We start from the raw sequence: 15,971 nt of genomic DNA, 5'->3' as shown, positions 1-15,971 counted from the left end.
TGCAAAGTGAAGCAACTCCTGGTTTTCTTGGAACAGTAAAATCGCATGCAACGTCTTTGAGATCTGGGATTTTGGTCTTTGTCCAAACCAAGTGAGATCAGGTTGGGGGGAGGAGTAAATTGGGAGTGGGGGAGAAAAGGGAAGGGGGGAAAATCGCTGAGTCTTTGTGCCTCTTTCCTCCAAACAAAGTGAAAGACATCTATGTGCGTGGATATACATGTACATGGATATGCGCACACATACATGTCTAGCTTGCCTGTATATATGTGTATATGTACACATATACACATATATATGGATAGTGTGTTTGTGTGTGTGTATGTATGTGTGTTTGACCTGTAGTCAGATTCTTTGTGCCCTGGCTTCATGAGAAGAAGAAAATAGTTTCATTTATACAAAAGAGTTCTATGTACAAGAGTCTGTGAGTTGGGGCGGGTTTTTGTTGCTGCTGCTGCTGCTGTTCTTGGTCTTTTTTTTTTTGACAGTTTAATATAAATAATGCAAGAAAACAGTTTGTGAATGAGGGGGGCTGGGCGGTGGGTGGTCCTGGTTTGGGGGTGCAGCTCCTCCTCCTGGTGGTCCCTACACCAGGGTATAGGACTTGGAGTAGGCTCCTGCCCCCTGTTTCTGAGACCTCCCTACCCCCGATGCGCTCATCTCAAGAAGTGAGTCCCTGGAGCCTCCCATTTTGGTGTGGGGTCCTCCAGCCCGAGGCGGCTCGGTGCTGGGGGCTGGGGGAGCAGTTGCAGTGGTGGTAGCTGCAGGGGGGGGTTCGACGGTGGGGGCCGTTGGAGGTGGGGGGGCGGCGCCAGTGGGTGGGCCCGGCATGGCCAGAGTCCTCTGAGGTAAGGTAGCTGTGGAGGTTGAAGCCCCAGGGTGGGGGAGGCCCAGGGGCTTGCTGGCAGGGTCCAGGGTTAGATGTCGGGCCTGGCTGTGGTAGGTCCGGGTCATGTTTCGAATGGAGGCCTCACGGGGTGGGACCACAGGGCAGGGCTCATGCCCATCAGCCTTTCGGAAGAAGGTATCCGACTTGACATACAGTGGTAGGTTGCAATATTCACCTGGAATCACAAAATCACAAAACCTTAGTCTGGAAGAACTTAGGGGCCTACTGGTCTAACTTTTTATCCCAAACCAGCATCCTTCCTATTCTATATATCCCTGATGGATGGCCATCTGGCCTGCATGAATTCCTCCTGTGACTGGGAGCTCACTATCTCAAAAGATACTCTAGTCAATTGATGAATAGCTCTAATCACCAGAAAGGTCTTTCTTATGTTGAGAGGAAGTTGACCTTCCCATAACTTCAAGCCATTGCTCCTAATTCTATCTTCTGGGTCTATATAGAGTAAGCTTCTTCCACACAACAGCCCTTTAATCTACTCCCTGAAGTCTTCTCCAGGCTAGACATCCCTGGTCTTTTCATGTTAAAGTTTCCTGGCCCCTCCCCACCTGGGTCATCCTCCTCTGGGCACTCCCCAGTTTGCCATGTAATACCCAGTGTGAACTCGACACCCCAGCTTTCACAGGGGACCGAGCATAGAAACATAGATCCAGGGTCAAGATCCTCTTGCTTGTCAGAGAAAGGTCCTTGAGCCTGAGGTTCCAAAGTCTGACTCGCTGGACCCTGGCATATAAAGCTATTTCCAGAGGATCTCTGTGTGGATTGACACTTCCAGGACTGTTAGAAGCACTGCTTCTATCCTGGACTGGCTTTCCTCTGAGCCCCCAGCACATTTTGGGGCTGCATCACCCCACTTGAACTGTGCACTCAGGGAATCTACTTTCATTCTAGCCTAAGCCTTAGTGGAACATCACTGGAAAAAGCACTTAGCGCAGTGCCTGGTTCACAAATATTTATTTCCCTGTTTGTATCCCATAGCAACACTGTTCTGTAGGAGTAAGGAACTGTGGACAAAGTAGATGCCCATTGATTGAGAAGTGGCCAAACAAATTGGGATGAAGAGGTTGCTGTTCTGTTGTGTCAGACTCTTTGTGACCCCATTTGGGATTTTCTTGCCAAAGATACTGGAGTGGTTTTCCATTTCCTTTTCTAGTTCATTTTACAGATGAGGAAACTGAGGCAAACAGGGTGAAGTGACTTGCCAAGGGTCACATAGCTAGTATGTGTCTGTGCCTCATCCACTGCACTACCTGGCAGCTAAATAGCAGTGGAAGGCATTGGGCCTGGAGTCAGGAAGACTTGAGTTCAAGTCCAGTCTTGGATACTTACTAACTGTGTGACCCTGGGCAACTCACTTCACTCTGCTTGTCTCAGTTTCCTCATCTGTAAAATGAACTGGAGAAGGAAATGGAAAACCACTCCAGTATCTTTGCCAAGAAAACCCTAAATGGGGGTCACGAAGAGTTGAAGTCTAAAGAGGACAGGACTGAACAAGAACAGTGATATAACTGGACCTGGATTCAAATTCCAGATTGTTTCTTAACCGTTAACTGTGAAGCCTTGGGTAAATCACCCTGAATGAAATCTAGGTTTTAGTTATTTATTTTTTAACCTGGAAAACAAAAGGTTGGACTCTATGTCCTCTAAGGAATCTCCCAGGTTCGGAACTAGGATCTTGGGCTGTTTAATGTCCTTTGGAGCCTATGGCAGTGAAAAGCGCCTGGACATTAGGCTGGTTCAGCTGTCAGGAGGCCAGATGACCGGGCCACTTCACTCCTTGGACAAGGGGCAAGGAAACAGATTTCTTCCTTTTTGGGGAAAATCTCTTGCCATCCTACACAGCTGTGGGCCAAGGCAATATAGGCCTCTCCGTGGCCAAGCAGATCTTCACTAGGAGTCTCTGGGTCTGGCTAAAGACGCATCCGCTCAGGACACTGCTACCGCCCCACCTCAAGATCGCAGAGTCTCCTACTCACTTTTGTTGGCACGGTGTGGGATGGGCACGGCCACATTCTTGCCCCGGTCACTGTCCTGAGGTTTGGGTGGCGAGGCAGTGAAGCGGCAGATGCCCGGCTCGGAGGGGGTGCTCATGGAGGTCATGCTGTCAGCGTTCTCATTGGTGCCTGTGGTCATCTGGTCTGAGGAGCTGTCGGAGATGAAGCACTCGGTGATCTCAAACTTGGCATGCTGCAGCTGCTCTTCTAGCTTGGCATGCTCATAGGCTCGGGCCAGCTCCTCGTACGTGGAGGACGCGCTCTCTGTGGACACCATGCTGTTCCGCCCTTTGTCTAGGGGAGAAGAGGCAGATTAGGGCAATTTCAAGGGAGAGAGAAAGAGAGGGAGAGACCAAGAGAGAGAGAGAGAGAAAGAGACAGACAGACAGAGAGAGACAGAGAGAGAGACAGAGAGACAGAGAGACAGAGACAGAGAGAGACAGAGAGAGACAGAGAGACAGAGACAGAGAGAGAAAGAGGGGGAGAGAGAGAAAGAAGGGGAGAGAGAGAAAGAGGGGGAGAGAGAGAGGAGGGAGACAGAGAGAGAAGAAAGAGAGAGAGAAGAAGGGGGAGACAGGAGAGAGAGAGAGAGAGAGAAAGGGAGAGAGACAGAGAGACAGAGACAGACAGAGAAAGGAGGGAGAGAAAGAAAGAGAGAAGAGGAAGAGGGGAGAAGGAATGAGAAAAAGAGAGATCTGATTACATGGCACATTGGAAAGAGCAATGGAGGGAGAAAACCATGGAGTCTGAATGCAGATGGAAGCATATTATTTGCTCTCCCTTTCTTTTCTTTTGTTGTTTTGTTTTGTTTCTTCTTTCTTGTGGTTCCTCCCATTAGATCCAATTCTTCTTTACATGATGATCAATGTGAAAATACGTTTAATATGAACGTATAAGTAGAGCCTATATCAGATAGCTCTTTGTCTTGAGAAGGGGGGAGGAGAGGGAGAGGGAGAAACTTTAAAACTCATAATCTTATGGAAGTGAATGTTGAAAACTAAAAAAAAAGATAAATTATTAAAGAAAAAAGGAAGTGAAAAGTTAAGTAATTTGTCATAATGATATGTCAGAGTCAAGATTTGAACTCAGGTCTTCCTGATTCCAAAGCCAGCTTCCTATCCACTATCCACTATAACATGCTGCCTCTCTCTGGGGCTAATAGGGGGCAACATGGTGTACTGGAAAGAACATTGATTTTAGAGTCATGTGAATGAGGTTCAAGTCTTGGCTGTGGCAACATACTATCCATGTGACCTTGGTCAAGTCCCAACTTTCTCTGGGTCTCAGGTTCCTCATCTTTAAAAGGATAGAGGATGGAACAGATGAAGGATCCTTTCGAAGGTTCTAAATCCTGTGACCTGTTATATATCCCCCAGCTTGCTGGGCTTTTATGGGAATTAAATTAGCTAACATGTATGAAGTACCCCTATATGAACTATAAAGTGCTATAGGAATATGAAATTGTTGTTATTGGTGTAACCTTGATCCTGAACTGATTAACAAGGAAGGTATATTTTATCACAGCTTGGCTTCTGCAGATATGAAGCCATAAAGTCACCAAGGACAGCTCTTGAGAAGGTGTTGGGGGAGTCAGAAATGGGATCTTGGCACATTGGGGGCTGCCACATTTTGAATACTTAAGTTGCCCCCAGATTTCAGGGATAGCAGGATTTAGTGGAAAACAAGACAGAGCTGGAAGAATAGAGTTTGGGTCCCTGCAAGTCACTTAACCTCTCTTATTATCCTTATCTGTAAAATTTGGACAATGACAGGCAGGTTCTCTATGTCCCATAGCTACTGGGAAGAAAGTACTGGTGGAAACCTTAAAGTGACATGGAAATCCAAATTTTTATAATCAATAATACTAATAATAATGAGGTTGCTTAAAATACCACCGAGACTTTTTACTATTAATAACCATATTACCACAATTTATTTATTTAGCTTCAAACCTGTGATTTCATTTTTTTTGGGGAATTCTGTGATGAGGAAACGCCATGTATTAATACAGATTAACAACTGTCCTGCAATTTATGATCCTAGAGGGTTGTCTCTCTTGAGAATAACAGTCATCAGGGAGCTGTGATTTCGTTGGTGTGGGAACTCCTTCCACTGAGGAAAATAACACACAATCTATCCATAATCTGCTGCTGTTCCAAGAGGGACTTGCCCAGGGTCACATAGTCAGTTAGTGTCAGAAGGAAGATTTAAACTCAGGTCTTCTGATTCTAAGGTCAGTGCACTGCGCTGTGCTATCTCTTCTAGAAATGAATAAAATAACTTTTATTATTGTTGTCAGCATCATTTTTACTTTGTTGTCCTTTTGTCTAAGTAGTTTCCCCAAGCATTATTTAGTTGTGTCCTACCTGTCTGGGTCCAGAGGTCAGAGAATTTAAATTCTTGATAGAGCCGAGAAGGGAATCTTAAGTCCCCTAGAGGTTAAGTGCTCAAAGTCATACAAGGAAGGGGCAGCTGGGTGGTGCAGTGGATAGAGCATGGGCCCTGAAGCCAGGAGGACCCTGAGTCCAAATTCAGCCACAGATACTTATTAGCTATATGACCCTGGGAAAGTCACTTAACCTGATTGCCCAGAAGAAAAAAACACAGACAAACAGGGAGTTGGTGCTCCTTCTGGGAATAGAACACACAGTCAGATTATATGATATTTTGTTCATAGATGTAGAGCTGGAAGGGACTCTGGCGTTAGGGTGCAGTCATGAATATGCTGGGGTAATGGGGTCGAGGCATGAGGACTCACCGGTGTCCTGGGAGAGGCTGGCACTGTAACTGTCACTCTCAGTGACAGTGATGCCATGCTGGGATCCTACAGTGCGCCAGTCAGAGGTGAGGGTGCGGGCGGGAGTGGAGGCCTGGCACTTGGTCAGTGTCCATTGGCTGGAGTAACGGTTGCGGGTGCTATGGGCAGACTTGACATTCTTCCTGGATACAGGGTCTGAACAAAGAAAGCAATGGGAGGCATATAGGTTTTTTCTTTTCACAGCTTTTACTGAGGGTGTTTTGTTTAGGGCTGGAGGGGAAGAAGTGACCTAGGAAAATTAATTCTGGATGACTTTTCCTAGGTTCTTGCTTCATTCACCCTGTTGGGAAGGCTATCCCACTTGTGGGGTAAGACAGGAGGACTGAGGCCAACAGACTCTGAGGGGCAGAAAGAATGACCCAGGTAACATGAAGAACCTTGGGTTTGAGGTGGGTAGATGATAGCTGGAAACTCTTCTCCTTGACTTAAAACCCTAGTGACTCTACCTCTCCCTTCTCCATTTTTTTTGCTCTTCTTATGCCTTCCTTTCATTTTGTGATCCCTAGGGCTCTCTTTAAGTCTTGAACTGTTGTTTGGGAGGAAGCCCCAAATCTCTGGTCTATCTTAGACCACAATGGGCCTAAGGATGGGAGAGCAAGGAAGGGAGAGAGGTCAGAGGATATGCTGATGACCAAGCCAGAATCCCAGGACATACGGGAGGGAAGTGAAAGGGACAGGAAGGTGGGGTTTCCCACATACTGGTGCCAGGTCGGATATCAGACATGTCGATGAGGGGTCCTGTGTTCTGGATGAGGGCAGGATGATGCAGGGAGACCCCTGTACAGAAACTCTGGGGATTGACAGCCTGGCTGAACTCTGTGTCTGTCACTGGGATGGTGGCTTTGTCGTCCCCTGGAATGAGAATAAGAATCATAATCCTTGATTTGTCAAGTCGACAAGCATTTATTAGGCATTTACTATGCACCAGGCACTGTGCAAGGTGCTGGAGGTATAAAAAAGGGCAGCTTTGTCTCTTTACCCCAATCTGTGGAACAGGAAGGGTAGGGATTATTAATCCTTTGGGATACTGAGGCCCAGAGAGGTGTGACACACCCAAGGTCACATGGCTCTTGGTGACTCTGGGGCTAGAACCTTGGTCCATTTTTCCTAGGCCATTAGTAGCCATGATACCATGGAAGTCATTCACCTCTGGTGACAATACCCCAGTAAGGTCAGAGATGATCTTAGGTTAGAAGGCATGGAAGAGCAGGGAGTCACAGCTGGGCCCCCCAGAGGCCTTGCTCACCCAGCTGTTTGATACCCTCCTTGTCCTCAATCAGCAGCTGGACCCGGGGGATGTCAATGTGGAGCCGAGGACCTTGGGGTGGCCCCTTCACGGGTGTGTCCAAGCTTCGATTGCTCTTGCTATGGAGGAAAGGAAGGATGGCCAGATAAAAGCTGTTTCAGTAGGCACAGAGGGAGTGTTGGTCTGTTAAAGAAGGGAATTGTGGGGGGATTGGGCCATTTGGCAGGTAGGGGACAGCTAGGGCCTTGGGCCCTAGTCCTGGGAAGGAAAGAAAGGGCCAGGGTCCCTGTGCTCAGCAGAGCTCTCCATCCCAGCTTTATAGGAACAGAGGGGAATTGTTTGCTCACCTTATCAACATTTCTGCTAAACTCTTTGCATCTGTAAAACACAAGACAGAGAGAGAGAGAGAGAAAGAGAGATAGGTGCTGAGAGAGGAGAGAGGAAGGATGCTGAGAAGTAAAGCTGGAGTCCAGGGGTGAGGTCACTGTAGGGGACTCAGGCCTGGGTGGATTGGTGGCCATTCCTGTCCTCTGTGTGTGTATGTGGGAGAAGGGAAAGGGCACATAACCAGAGGGAGAGCTGTTCATGGACAACCAAAGAGGATCCCAAACCCTGTTCCAGAGCTTCCCCTTCTCTATGCCTCTGTGCCCAGTTACTCCCAAAGACCAGCATGGGTTTTATGTCTGACTTTCCCTTTCTCTTCTCAGTGGAGATGAGGAGAGCTTGGACAAATCCTCAAACTATAATGTCAAGGTCCAGATAACTGAGAGTTGGATAAGGAGCCCTGATTCACTTTTTCCTTCCCTCAGGGAGGTGAATTTGATGCCCTCTGCCCCAGTCCCACCTTTGTATGTCACAGGCCTCACAACCCTAGGGGGGAGAAAATCACAAAGCTCCAAGCCCCTCCTACCTCGGAGTCGCTTTAACCTTTTCTCCTTCCTTTTCTTGCGAATGATGACAAGCAGGGCCACCCCTAGTGTGGCTAGGATGACAGGGCAGGCAATGGAGAAAAGCTTCTTCACATCATCCCCCTCTCCCTGGGCGGACTTGATGGGTGGGATGGTGCCTAAGACAAAGAGTACCAGGGAGGGCTCAGACTACGGGTCTGAGCTAGGCTGAGGGAGAAGGTTCTCTCGTGTAACAACTCAGTCCCACTCTGCAGACTATAGGTAAGGATTATAGAGCCTTGGGCTGGGAGTCAGGAAGATCTGAGTGCAAATCTGCGCCTAGACACAGGTTAGTGCACCTCTTTGCCTCAGTTTCCTCATTTGTAAAACAGAATAATAGTAGCACCTATCTATCTCCCAGAGCTGTTGTGAAGATCAAATGAGAGGATAACTGTGAAGTTCTTACTTAACATAGTGCTATCTAAATGTTAGCTATTATTGATTATCATTACCTCCTAGAGTTGTGAAGATTAAATCAGATAATATTTGTACAGGCTTAGCACAATGTCTGGCACAGAGCAGGAACTGACTTCCTATGATTATTATTTATCCTGTTTCCTGAAATCTCTCCTTCTTTTGCTCTTACCTTCTCTCCTCCTCCTCCCCCCAGTCACAGAGCTGTGATCTCTCCTTCTGCTTCTCATCTTCCTGTTACCCTTCTTTTTCCTGTGATTCTCCATTAGAACCTCACGACTGATACCCCTCTTTCTTGGGCCCACAGGATCTGGAGATGGGCCACTAGAGCTCACGTTTATTTCCTACTCTGAAGTTCTGAAAGCTCTTTGCTTATGATGTTTAGTGAGGAAACAGTATCAATAAATTAATACATTGATAGTATTAATCCTATCTTACAGATGAGGAGGCAGAAATGCAGATGAAGAAGCTTAGCCACGATAACACAGAGAGGTCAGAGGGGAACCTTGATCTGGAGGTGTCTAAGACCTTGTTCCTCCTGTCTCTCACATCAGCAGCTCCTCTACTTGGCCATCTCTTGCTAGCCAAGGGTCCTAGTGAGGCTGTCCCAGAGAAAGGGTCCTGCTATGCTGAGCCATTTGCTATATCTAACTGCCAAATGATGGCCCTGTCCTTTACCCAAATCTACCTCCAAACTCACCTTCTTGAGGAATATGTCCTGGCTTAACTCTGCCCCATTCTGTTTGCTTCTTTATTAGGGGATTGCCTAATAAAGGCATCTCGGAGTACTTAGTAGGTTAAGATGACTTTTTTGAGAACAGGGACTATCTTATTTTTGTATTGGTGTTTCTAGTTCTTAGCACAGTGTTCAGAACATAATAAATGTTTAATTAATGCCTATTCATTCATTCAGGTGGTACAGGGAGGATTTGAACCCAGGCTCACAGACTCCAAAACCAATCAATGCTATTTCTGCTACATTGTAAGTGTTCTGCTTCTTCTATGAGATTAGGCCCTTCCTCTTCACAGGCATAGCCTGGATTCCTCCTTGTGATAACATGATCCTTCCCTTATTATGAATAGAAATTATCTTACAAATATAAACGAGCAAATTTTTACTACTATATATGAAAACTATTGTGATGCTATAAAAATCCCAAGATATGGCTGTATAAAGTCACTTTCCTGAGTGGCAGAAGGAAACTTAAAAAAGATCAGTTTGTAAAAGCTATAATTCAGAGCTGGAAAAGCTATAAATCAGTTCTGGGCCAGAGCAGGTATGAAATATCCATTGGCCTTGGTGGTCATTGGTCTTTGCTGCTCTGCAAATGGGTTGAAACGTAACGTAGGCCAGGAGCAAGAACTTGGTGGGTGGTCTGACTAACATTCATGATTGTGATACCAGAAATTAAAACTGGATAAAGAACCATGGGCAGGACTGACTGGAGGATTTTCTGCCCCATTAGATGGTAAGCTCTTTGAGGGCAGGAAATATCTTTTGCCTCTTTTTGGATCCCCAGCTCTTAGCACAGTACCCGGCAGATGGTAGGTGATTAACACCATCAATTTATAAATTAGAAAAAACGTAATCTTGGAGCAGAGAAGTGACTTGCCCAAGGCAACATAGCTATTAAATGACAGGGCCAAACTCAGATTTTATAATTCCAAACAAAATCCTCTTTCTACTATGTCCTGGTCTGTGCCTAAATTGCTTTGCCTGGAGACACAAGGGATTAAGCTGCAGGAGGGTTTGCTATGGCTTTGTGATTAGACTGTAAGCTCCACCGAGGGGAGGGCTCTCTCCTCATCTAAACTTTTTTTTCCCTTTCATTAGCTATTAACCTAGTAAACTTTTAATAAATGTTTGCTAAGGGGTAGCTAGGTGGTGCTACCATATATAGAATAGAGCACTAGTTCTGGAGTCAGGAGGATCTGAGTTCAAATGTGACCTCAGACATTTGACACTTATTAGCTGTGTGACTGTTGGGCAAGTCACTTAACCCCAATTGCCTTGCCTTTCACCCTCCAGAAAAAAGAAAATCCAAATAAATGCTGAGTTGGACAGCATTGTAACCTGATATGCTTATATTTCTTTTTCTTTTTTTTCAATCAGCAAGAATTTATTAAGCACTTAAGTCCCAGGCACTGGGCATACAAGTGCAGTGAATGAAACAATCCCTTCTTGCAAGTTTTTATATTCTACAAGGAGAGATAACAAGTACATGGAAATATATAAAGAATAAATAGAAAATTTTCACCTCCTTCACCAGTTCCTCATATCATATGCTTTCAAGGTCTCTGACTATGGTTACTGCCATACTGGATGTATTCCAGCCTGTCACTATCTCCACGAAAAAGTATGATCTAAACCGAGTACAAGACTTCAAGTGTGATTCGAGAAGTGCAGGTGTAATGGGATTATTATTTCACTTATTCTGCTAAGCCAATGTTTTTACATAGTTATATTTTATTTTACTCTTTCAAACCTTAATTTCTCCTCAGTAATTTTTTTTTAACCAAGACTGTCTCACTTGAATCAAGGGAAGGAGGGCTTGCTGACTGATACTCAGTGCAGAGGATCAGGGAGCACACAGGGCTCTAGGGTGCGATAATGACAGCTAGAGAAGAGAGAAGGCCTTTAGGGAAGGGGGGCTGTGAGGTTTGGACAGGGAGAGTGGGCTTGTCCCTCTCCCTGGGTGCTCCTTCATCAGCCCAGGACAGGTCTCCCTCCTTAGAGGGCATTCTGTCCTCTGTGTGGCCTGCCTGCCTTCCTGGTGCTGCCCTGTCCCCAGAGGGTCACGCCTCCAGCCTGGGGGCTGAACTCACTTCCATCATAATCCAGCGTTGCGAACTGAGTGGTCTCATTGCCGCAGCCTGCGCTATTACAGGCCCTCATGCGCAGTTCGTACCAGGTGGCTTCCCGAAGTTCTGCCAGGAACACCTCCCCCGAGCTGTTGGCCCGTAGGCCCTGCCAGGCCCATGTGCCTTTGGGCCTGTACTCCAGCAGGATGGACGTGATGGGGCAGCCCCCACTGCTCCAGCCCTGCAGGTTGAGTCGGGCGTGCGTGGAGTTGATGTGGGTGAAGAGGTGCTGGTCTTTGCTGAAGGACGGTTCTGGGTGGGGTGGGGTGGTGAGGAGATGGAGGAGTAAGGGGATGGGGAGGAGGGGGAAGGGAAGGGTAGGGTTAATGTGGGCTGGACCAGCCCCCTTGTCTGCCCCCAAGATGGGTGTTCCCCTGGGGGATTGTTGGGACCTTCACATCCCTCCTCCCCCTCCTCCTCTGATGGTGGCCCCAGGTGGTTAAGGAGTGAGAGGCAGATTGGGGTAGGGTTTCCATAGGGAGCAGAGGCAGGGGGGACCACAGGAAAGTGGGAAGAGATGGAGAGCCGGGAAGGGAAAAGGAAAGAGAGAGAAGGGGAAGGAGGAAAAGGGAAAAAGGGGGAAGAGGGGGGAGGGGAAGTAGAAATCTTTCCCCCACCCCCAAAGCAGAGAAAAGGGATTGGTTTCTACCCAACTCTGCCCGTATAGAAGCTAACATTAAGGTAAAGAGACTGAGCTGCAATATTGCCTCCCTCATCCATCCCTGTAGCTTTGGCCCCCACACCCAACCCCTGCCCAGGGCCCCTCTCTATTTTATTCGGTCTTCCCTAGATCTGTTTCAGCTGTCTTCTCTCTCTGGTCTCCACTCTCTTTCCTGGATCTACCCTCACCTTGGTCCACTGGTGTCTCCAGCTCTGGGCTCATCCTTCAGCCACAACTTCGACCCCTCTTGCGCCAACCTTGGGCTGCTCCCCTACTCTGCACCCTCTGTGCCTGGATGAGTCCCGCCAGTTTCTGACTCCGAGGCCCATCCCGCTTCCCGACCCTGGTCCTCACCCCGCCCGTGGGTCTTGGCCTCGATGATCTCGCTGATGCGTCCGGCGCCCACGCTGTTCTTGGCAGCCAGCTTCACCTTATACCAGGTGCCACACTTGAGACTGTCCAGCTTGAAGGAGCGCTCACTGGAGCTGATGAACACGTCTTTCCACTCCTCACTGTTGTCCACAGAATACTGCAGCACAAAGCCTGGGGAAGGAGGAAGGGGGTCAGCCCTGGCTGGAAGCGGGATCTGGGGAGGTCCCCCCAACCTGACAACAGGAACTGGGGTCGTGACAGGGAGAGAAGCTGGGAGGGCACTGTGTAAATGTACCCCTATCGTACACTGATTTAAACCACAATGGGAGTGCCTGGGATCCAGCCTTAGGTCACTCTACTACTTTCCTCCACATGCTTGCCCACATTTTCTGCATACATTTTGCACATTTTCCTGTCTCTATGGCCTTTGGTCAGCTTGTTCACTTTGCCTGGAATGCCTCCCCCCCTTCCTCCATTGAAATACTATCTGGGTCCACCTAAAATGCTACCTCTTCCATGAAGCCTTCCCCCCACTCCCTATCTGTCAATTCAGAAATTACCCCTCCCCTTTATGCTCAGGTGTTGACATTTAAGATTCATAAAGGTCTTTATATATGTTATCTGCTCCTCACAACAACCTTGTGGGATAGGCATTGTGGGTTTGATTATCCCCATTTTGAAGGGGCTCAGAGAAATCTGGTGACTTGCTGAGGGTCACAGAGCTAGTAAGTCTAGGAACTAGGTGGGATTCAAGCTCAGGTCACCCCTTTCTCCAAGTCCAGAGCTTCCCATATATCATTTTGCACAATAGTTAAATATGTGTCTTAACCCCCTACCAGACTGAAAGTCTCATGAAGGAGAAGATTATATTCAAATCAGAAAGCTGATTGTTAAAAATTTCAGCTCAAGCATTTATGCCTTGGAAATCTGCAAAGGTTACCAATTACGTTTTTATTTATTGTTCTTCTGATTGTCTAGACTTTAGAAATCAATGGAGAGAATGAGAATAATGTAAAATAAACTTAAAAGTATGTCCTTTCTATAAAAGTTGATTTTTTAAAAAAATAGATTGTTATTAAAACATTTACTACTACATCTTTGATTATGTCTTATCTCAATTTTGTATCTTGTCCAGCACAGTGCTCTGTATGCAGTAGGTGGTTAATAAATATTTATTGAATTGAATTGAATGTAGAATTCTATCTGGGGCTCAGGAGCCCTAGGGGGGAGAAAAAGGAGGGGTTGCTAGGTTGGTACTAAGAGCCTCTGCCTCAGAGAGTCTCCTGGGAGCTTCATAGTTCAGAGGAACTTTAGAGGGTATCTCTTTCATCTGACATCTGAATGTAAGTCTTTCCTCAACATACCCAACAAATGGCCCTACTGTAGACTTTGCTTGATGCTCTGCAATGAAGGGGAGCCCACTACTTAGTTATGAGGAAGTTTTTTTCTTACAATAAGCTTAAATTTGCTTTCCCCCCCCCCCACTTCTATTAACTCTCTTGGTTCTGCCATCTGGGGACAAACAGATAGAATTTAAGCCTTTTACCATATGAAGGCCCTTCAAATATTTGGAACCAGGTAGCGTGTCCTCCCTGCTGTGAGGAGAGGATATCGTAGGCATGAAAAGACCGTCTGCACAAAGTCATGGGAATAGAAGATGGTAGTCTAGTGTGAGGAATAGCAAGGACAGATTGGCTCCATTAAAAAAATCTGTGAAGGGGAACGAAGTATATATAATAAGGCTGGAAGTGGGGTTGGAGTCTGCTTGTGAAAGTAGCCAGTAACTCATTGACCCTCTCCCTTTTCTCCCACACCAGGGATCCATAGCTGCATTCAATTCAACAAACATTTATTAATTCCATTAGAAGAGTCTGTATTTGATTTTAGAGGAAATAGGGAGCCATTGAAGTTTACTGAGAAGGGAGGTGACATGATCAGAGATGTTTTAGGACTATGCTTTGGTAGCTGTGTGTGGGATGGATTTCAGGGGAGAGACCTGAGGCAGGGAAACCAATGAGGAGTCTCTTGAAATAGTCCAGAGGAGAAGTGATGAAAACCTGGACTAGCATGGTGGTCATGTGAATGGAGCGAGGGGGATGGATGGGTGAAATGTTGGGGAAGTAGAATTGGCAAGATCTGGCAACTGGATATTTGAGGGGAGGGAGAACGAAGAATTGAGTATGATTCCAAGGTTTTAAACCTAGGTGACTTGAAGGATAGTTGTGTCCTTGACTAAATAGGGATATTCCCCATGATCTGAGTGCCCAGCACTGAAGGAACTTCATGATAGTGCTATCCTTTTGGGACTGGGTCTAACACTTTTGGAAAAGGCCCTGAGCCATGAGTGTGGACACTTCCAAACTGGTCCTTGCATTACAGGTGCTCTCTTCTCCCACCTCATTTCAAGGAACTGATTTTTTTATAGTTAATAACGGGAGAGGGGAACCTTTTACACATTCTTTGCTCCTTATGGATCCAGAATCAAAACTTTCAATGTGGCTTTGCTAGTCTGGTTGTAATGCCGTGTCCCACTGACCCTAGTACCTGACACTCTTCTTGAGAGTGGTGGTGGGTGTAGAGAGTCTATCTTGACCCTGTGTCCATTCCTCCCCCATCTACTGGATTCCCTCCTTACCTCGAATGGAGCTGCCCCCATTGTCCCCTGGGATCCAGGCCAGAGTGATAGAGGAAGCGGAGGTCTTGGACACAGTCAACCGGGGTTGATCAGGAGGTACTGTAATGGAAGATGCCAGAGTCTTCTCAGACTTCCTCCTACCACCCATATCTCACCTCAAAGACTTAAATCTAATCCCCTAGTCAACTTGGCATCTCCAAGAGGCTACAATTTCTTTCTGAGTGGTAAGAAATAACTCACAACCCTTATCTTACTGCATAGGCTGAATTGGGTTACTTTGACCTAGGTCAACATCCCAAGACTGCTTCTCCTTGGGTTTACACCAACCTCCCCCACCCAACACTTCCCAAACTCTGAACAATTTTAAGCCCTCAAAGTTCAAGGATGGATCCAAGATGGGAACATTTTGGCATCCCTGTCTTTCTATCTCTGCACGTCAGTCTTCCCTTCCATTCTTTCTCCGTTCTCATCATAGAATCATATATTTAGAGCTGGAGGAGACTTTGGAGGTCATTTTTTTTACTTTACAGATAAGGAAGCTGATACCCTAGAGGTCATTTTTTACTTTACAGATGAGTAAAATGATACCTTAGAGTATTGCCCAAGGTGACCTGGCAGAACCAGAATCCAAACCGAGATCCTCTGCCTTCTAATCCAGTTCTTGTTTCCAGTCCATCCTGGAAATCTGTTCCTGTTACACCCTGGGACCCTGCTTCTTTTCCCTTTTGGAACTACTCTTTCCTTTTCCCCATGGTCTCCAACTCCGATCCTCCATGGCCAGCTCATGCCTCAGTACTCTTACCTTGCACCAGCAGGTTGATGATGATGGTATCAAAGCCCCAGGTGTTGGTGGCAGTGCAAGTATAGTAACCAGAGTCCTCGGCCTTTACCGAGCGTAGCACCAGTGTCCCATTGGTTTGGATGAGCCGATGCCCATCTACAGTCACAGCAATAGCAGAATCCTCACTGTTGGCAGGGGGCAAGATTAACCAGGAACTGGATTCAGAATTCCAGGCAAACTCCTTATCCCTTAGCAACTTCTTTCCCCAAGGTTTAAGGAAGGGTTTGAAGGGGAGTAAAAGGGGTAATAGATGGAGCCCTGGCCGGGAGTCAGGGAT

General features: G+C 46.8%; 1 protein-coding gene across 1 annotated transcript; it reads right to left on the bottom strand.

Annotated features, from left to right (window-relative positions):
- On the bottom strand, window positions 1-15,170 carry LOC138154832 (cell adhesion molecule DSCAML1-like). Its single transcript, XM_069079819.1, has 10 exons — window positions 14,854-15,170; window positions 12,201-12,389; window positions 11,150-11,437; window positions 7,873-8,028; window positions 7,310-7,340; window positions 6,963-7,081; window positions 6,416-6,568; window positions 5,657-5,851; window positions 2,881-3,192; window positions 1-1,061 (listed from the first exon to the last, which is right to left on the bottom strand). Exons 1-10 carry the CDS (start codon window positions 14,999-15,001, stop codon window positions 583-585), a joined length of 2,070 nt encoding a protein of 689 aa, XP_068935920.1. The 5' UTR covers window positions 15,002-15,170; the 3' UTR covers window positions 1-582.
- Between the last annotated feature and the right edge of the window lie 801 nt (window positions 15,171-15,971).

Source organism: Petaurus breviceps, unplaced genomic scaffold, assembly GCF_028583685.1.
Source record: "Petaurus breviceps papuanus isolate PSGF00001 unplaced genomic scaffold, PetGlider_PUasm1.0 91133, whole genome shotgun sequence".
Taxonomy (NCBI): domain Eukaryota; kingdom Metazoa; phylum Chordata; class Mammalia; order Diprotodontia; family Petauridae; genus Petaurus; species Petaurus breviceps.
Note: the sequence above shows the minus strand (reverse complement) of the source record. Positions and strands in the feature narration are given on the sequence as shown.

Coding starts and splice junctions, on each gene's coding strand:
- LOC138154832 (XM_069079819.1), bottom strand. CDS start 15,001: ATGGGTGGTAGGAGGAAGTCTGAGAAGACTCTGGCATCTTCCATTACA. Junction 3,193..5,656: donor CAGCCTCTCCCAGGACACCG/GTGAGTCCTCAT, acceptor CTTCTCCCCTAG/ACAAAGGGCGGAACAGCATG. Junction 1,062..2,880: donor CCCACACCGTGCCAACAAAA/GTGAGTAGGAGA, acceptor TTGTGATTCCAG/GTGAATATTGCAACCTACCA.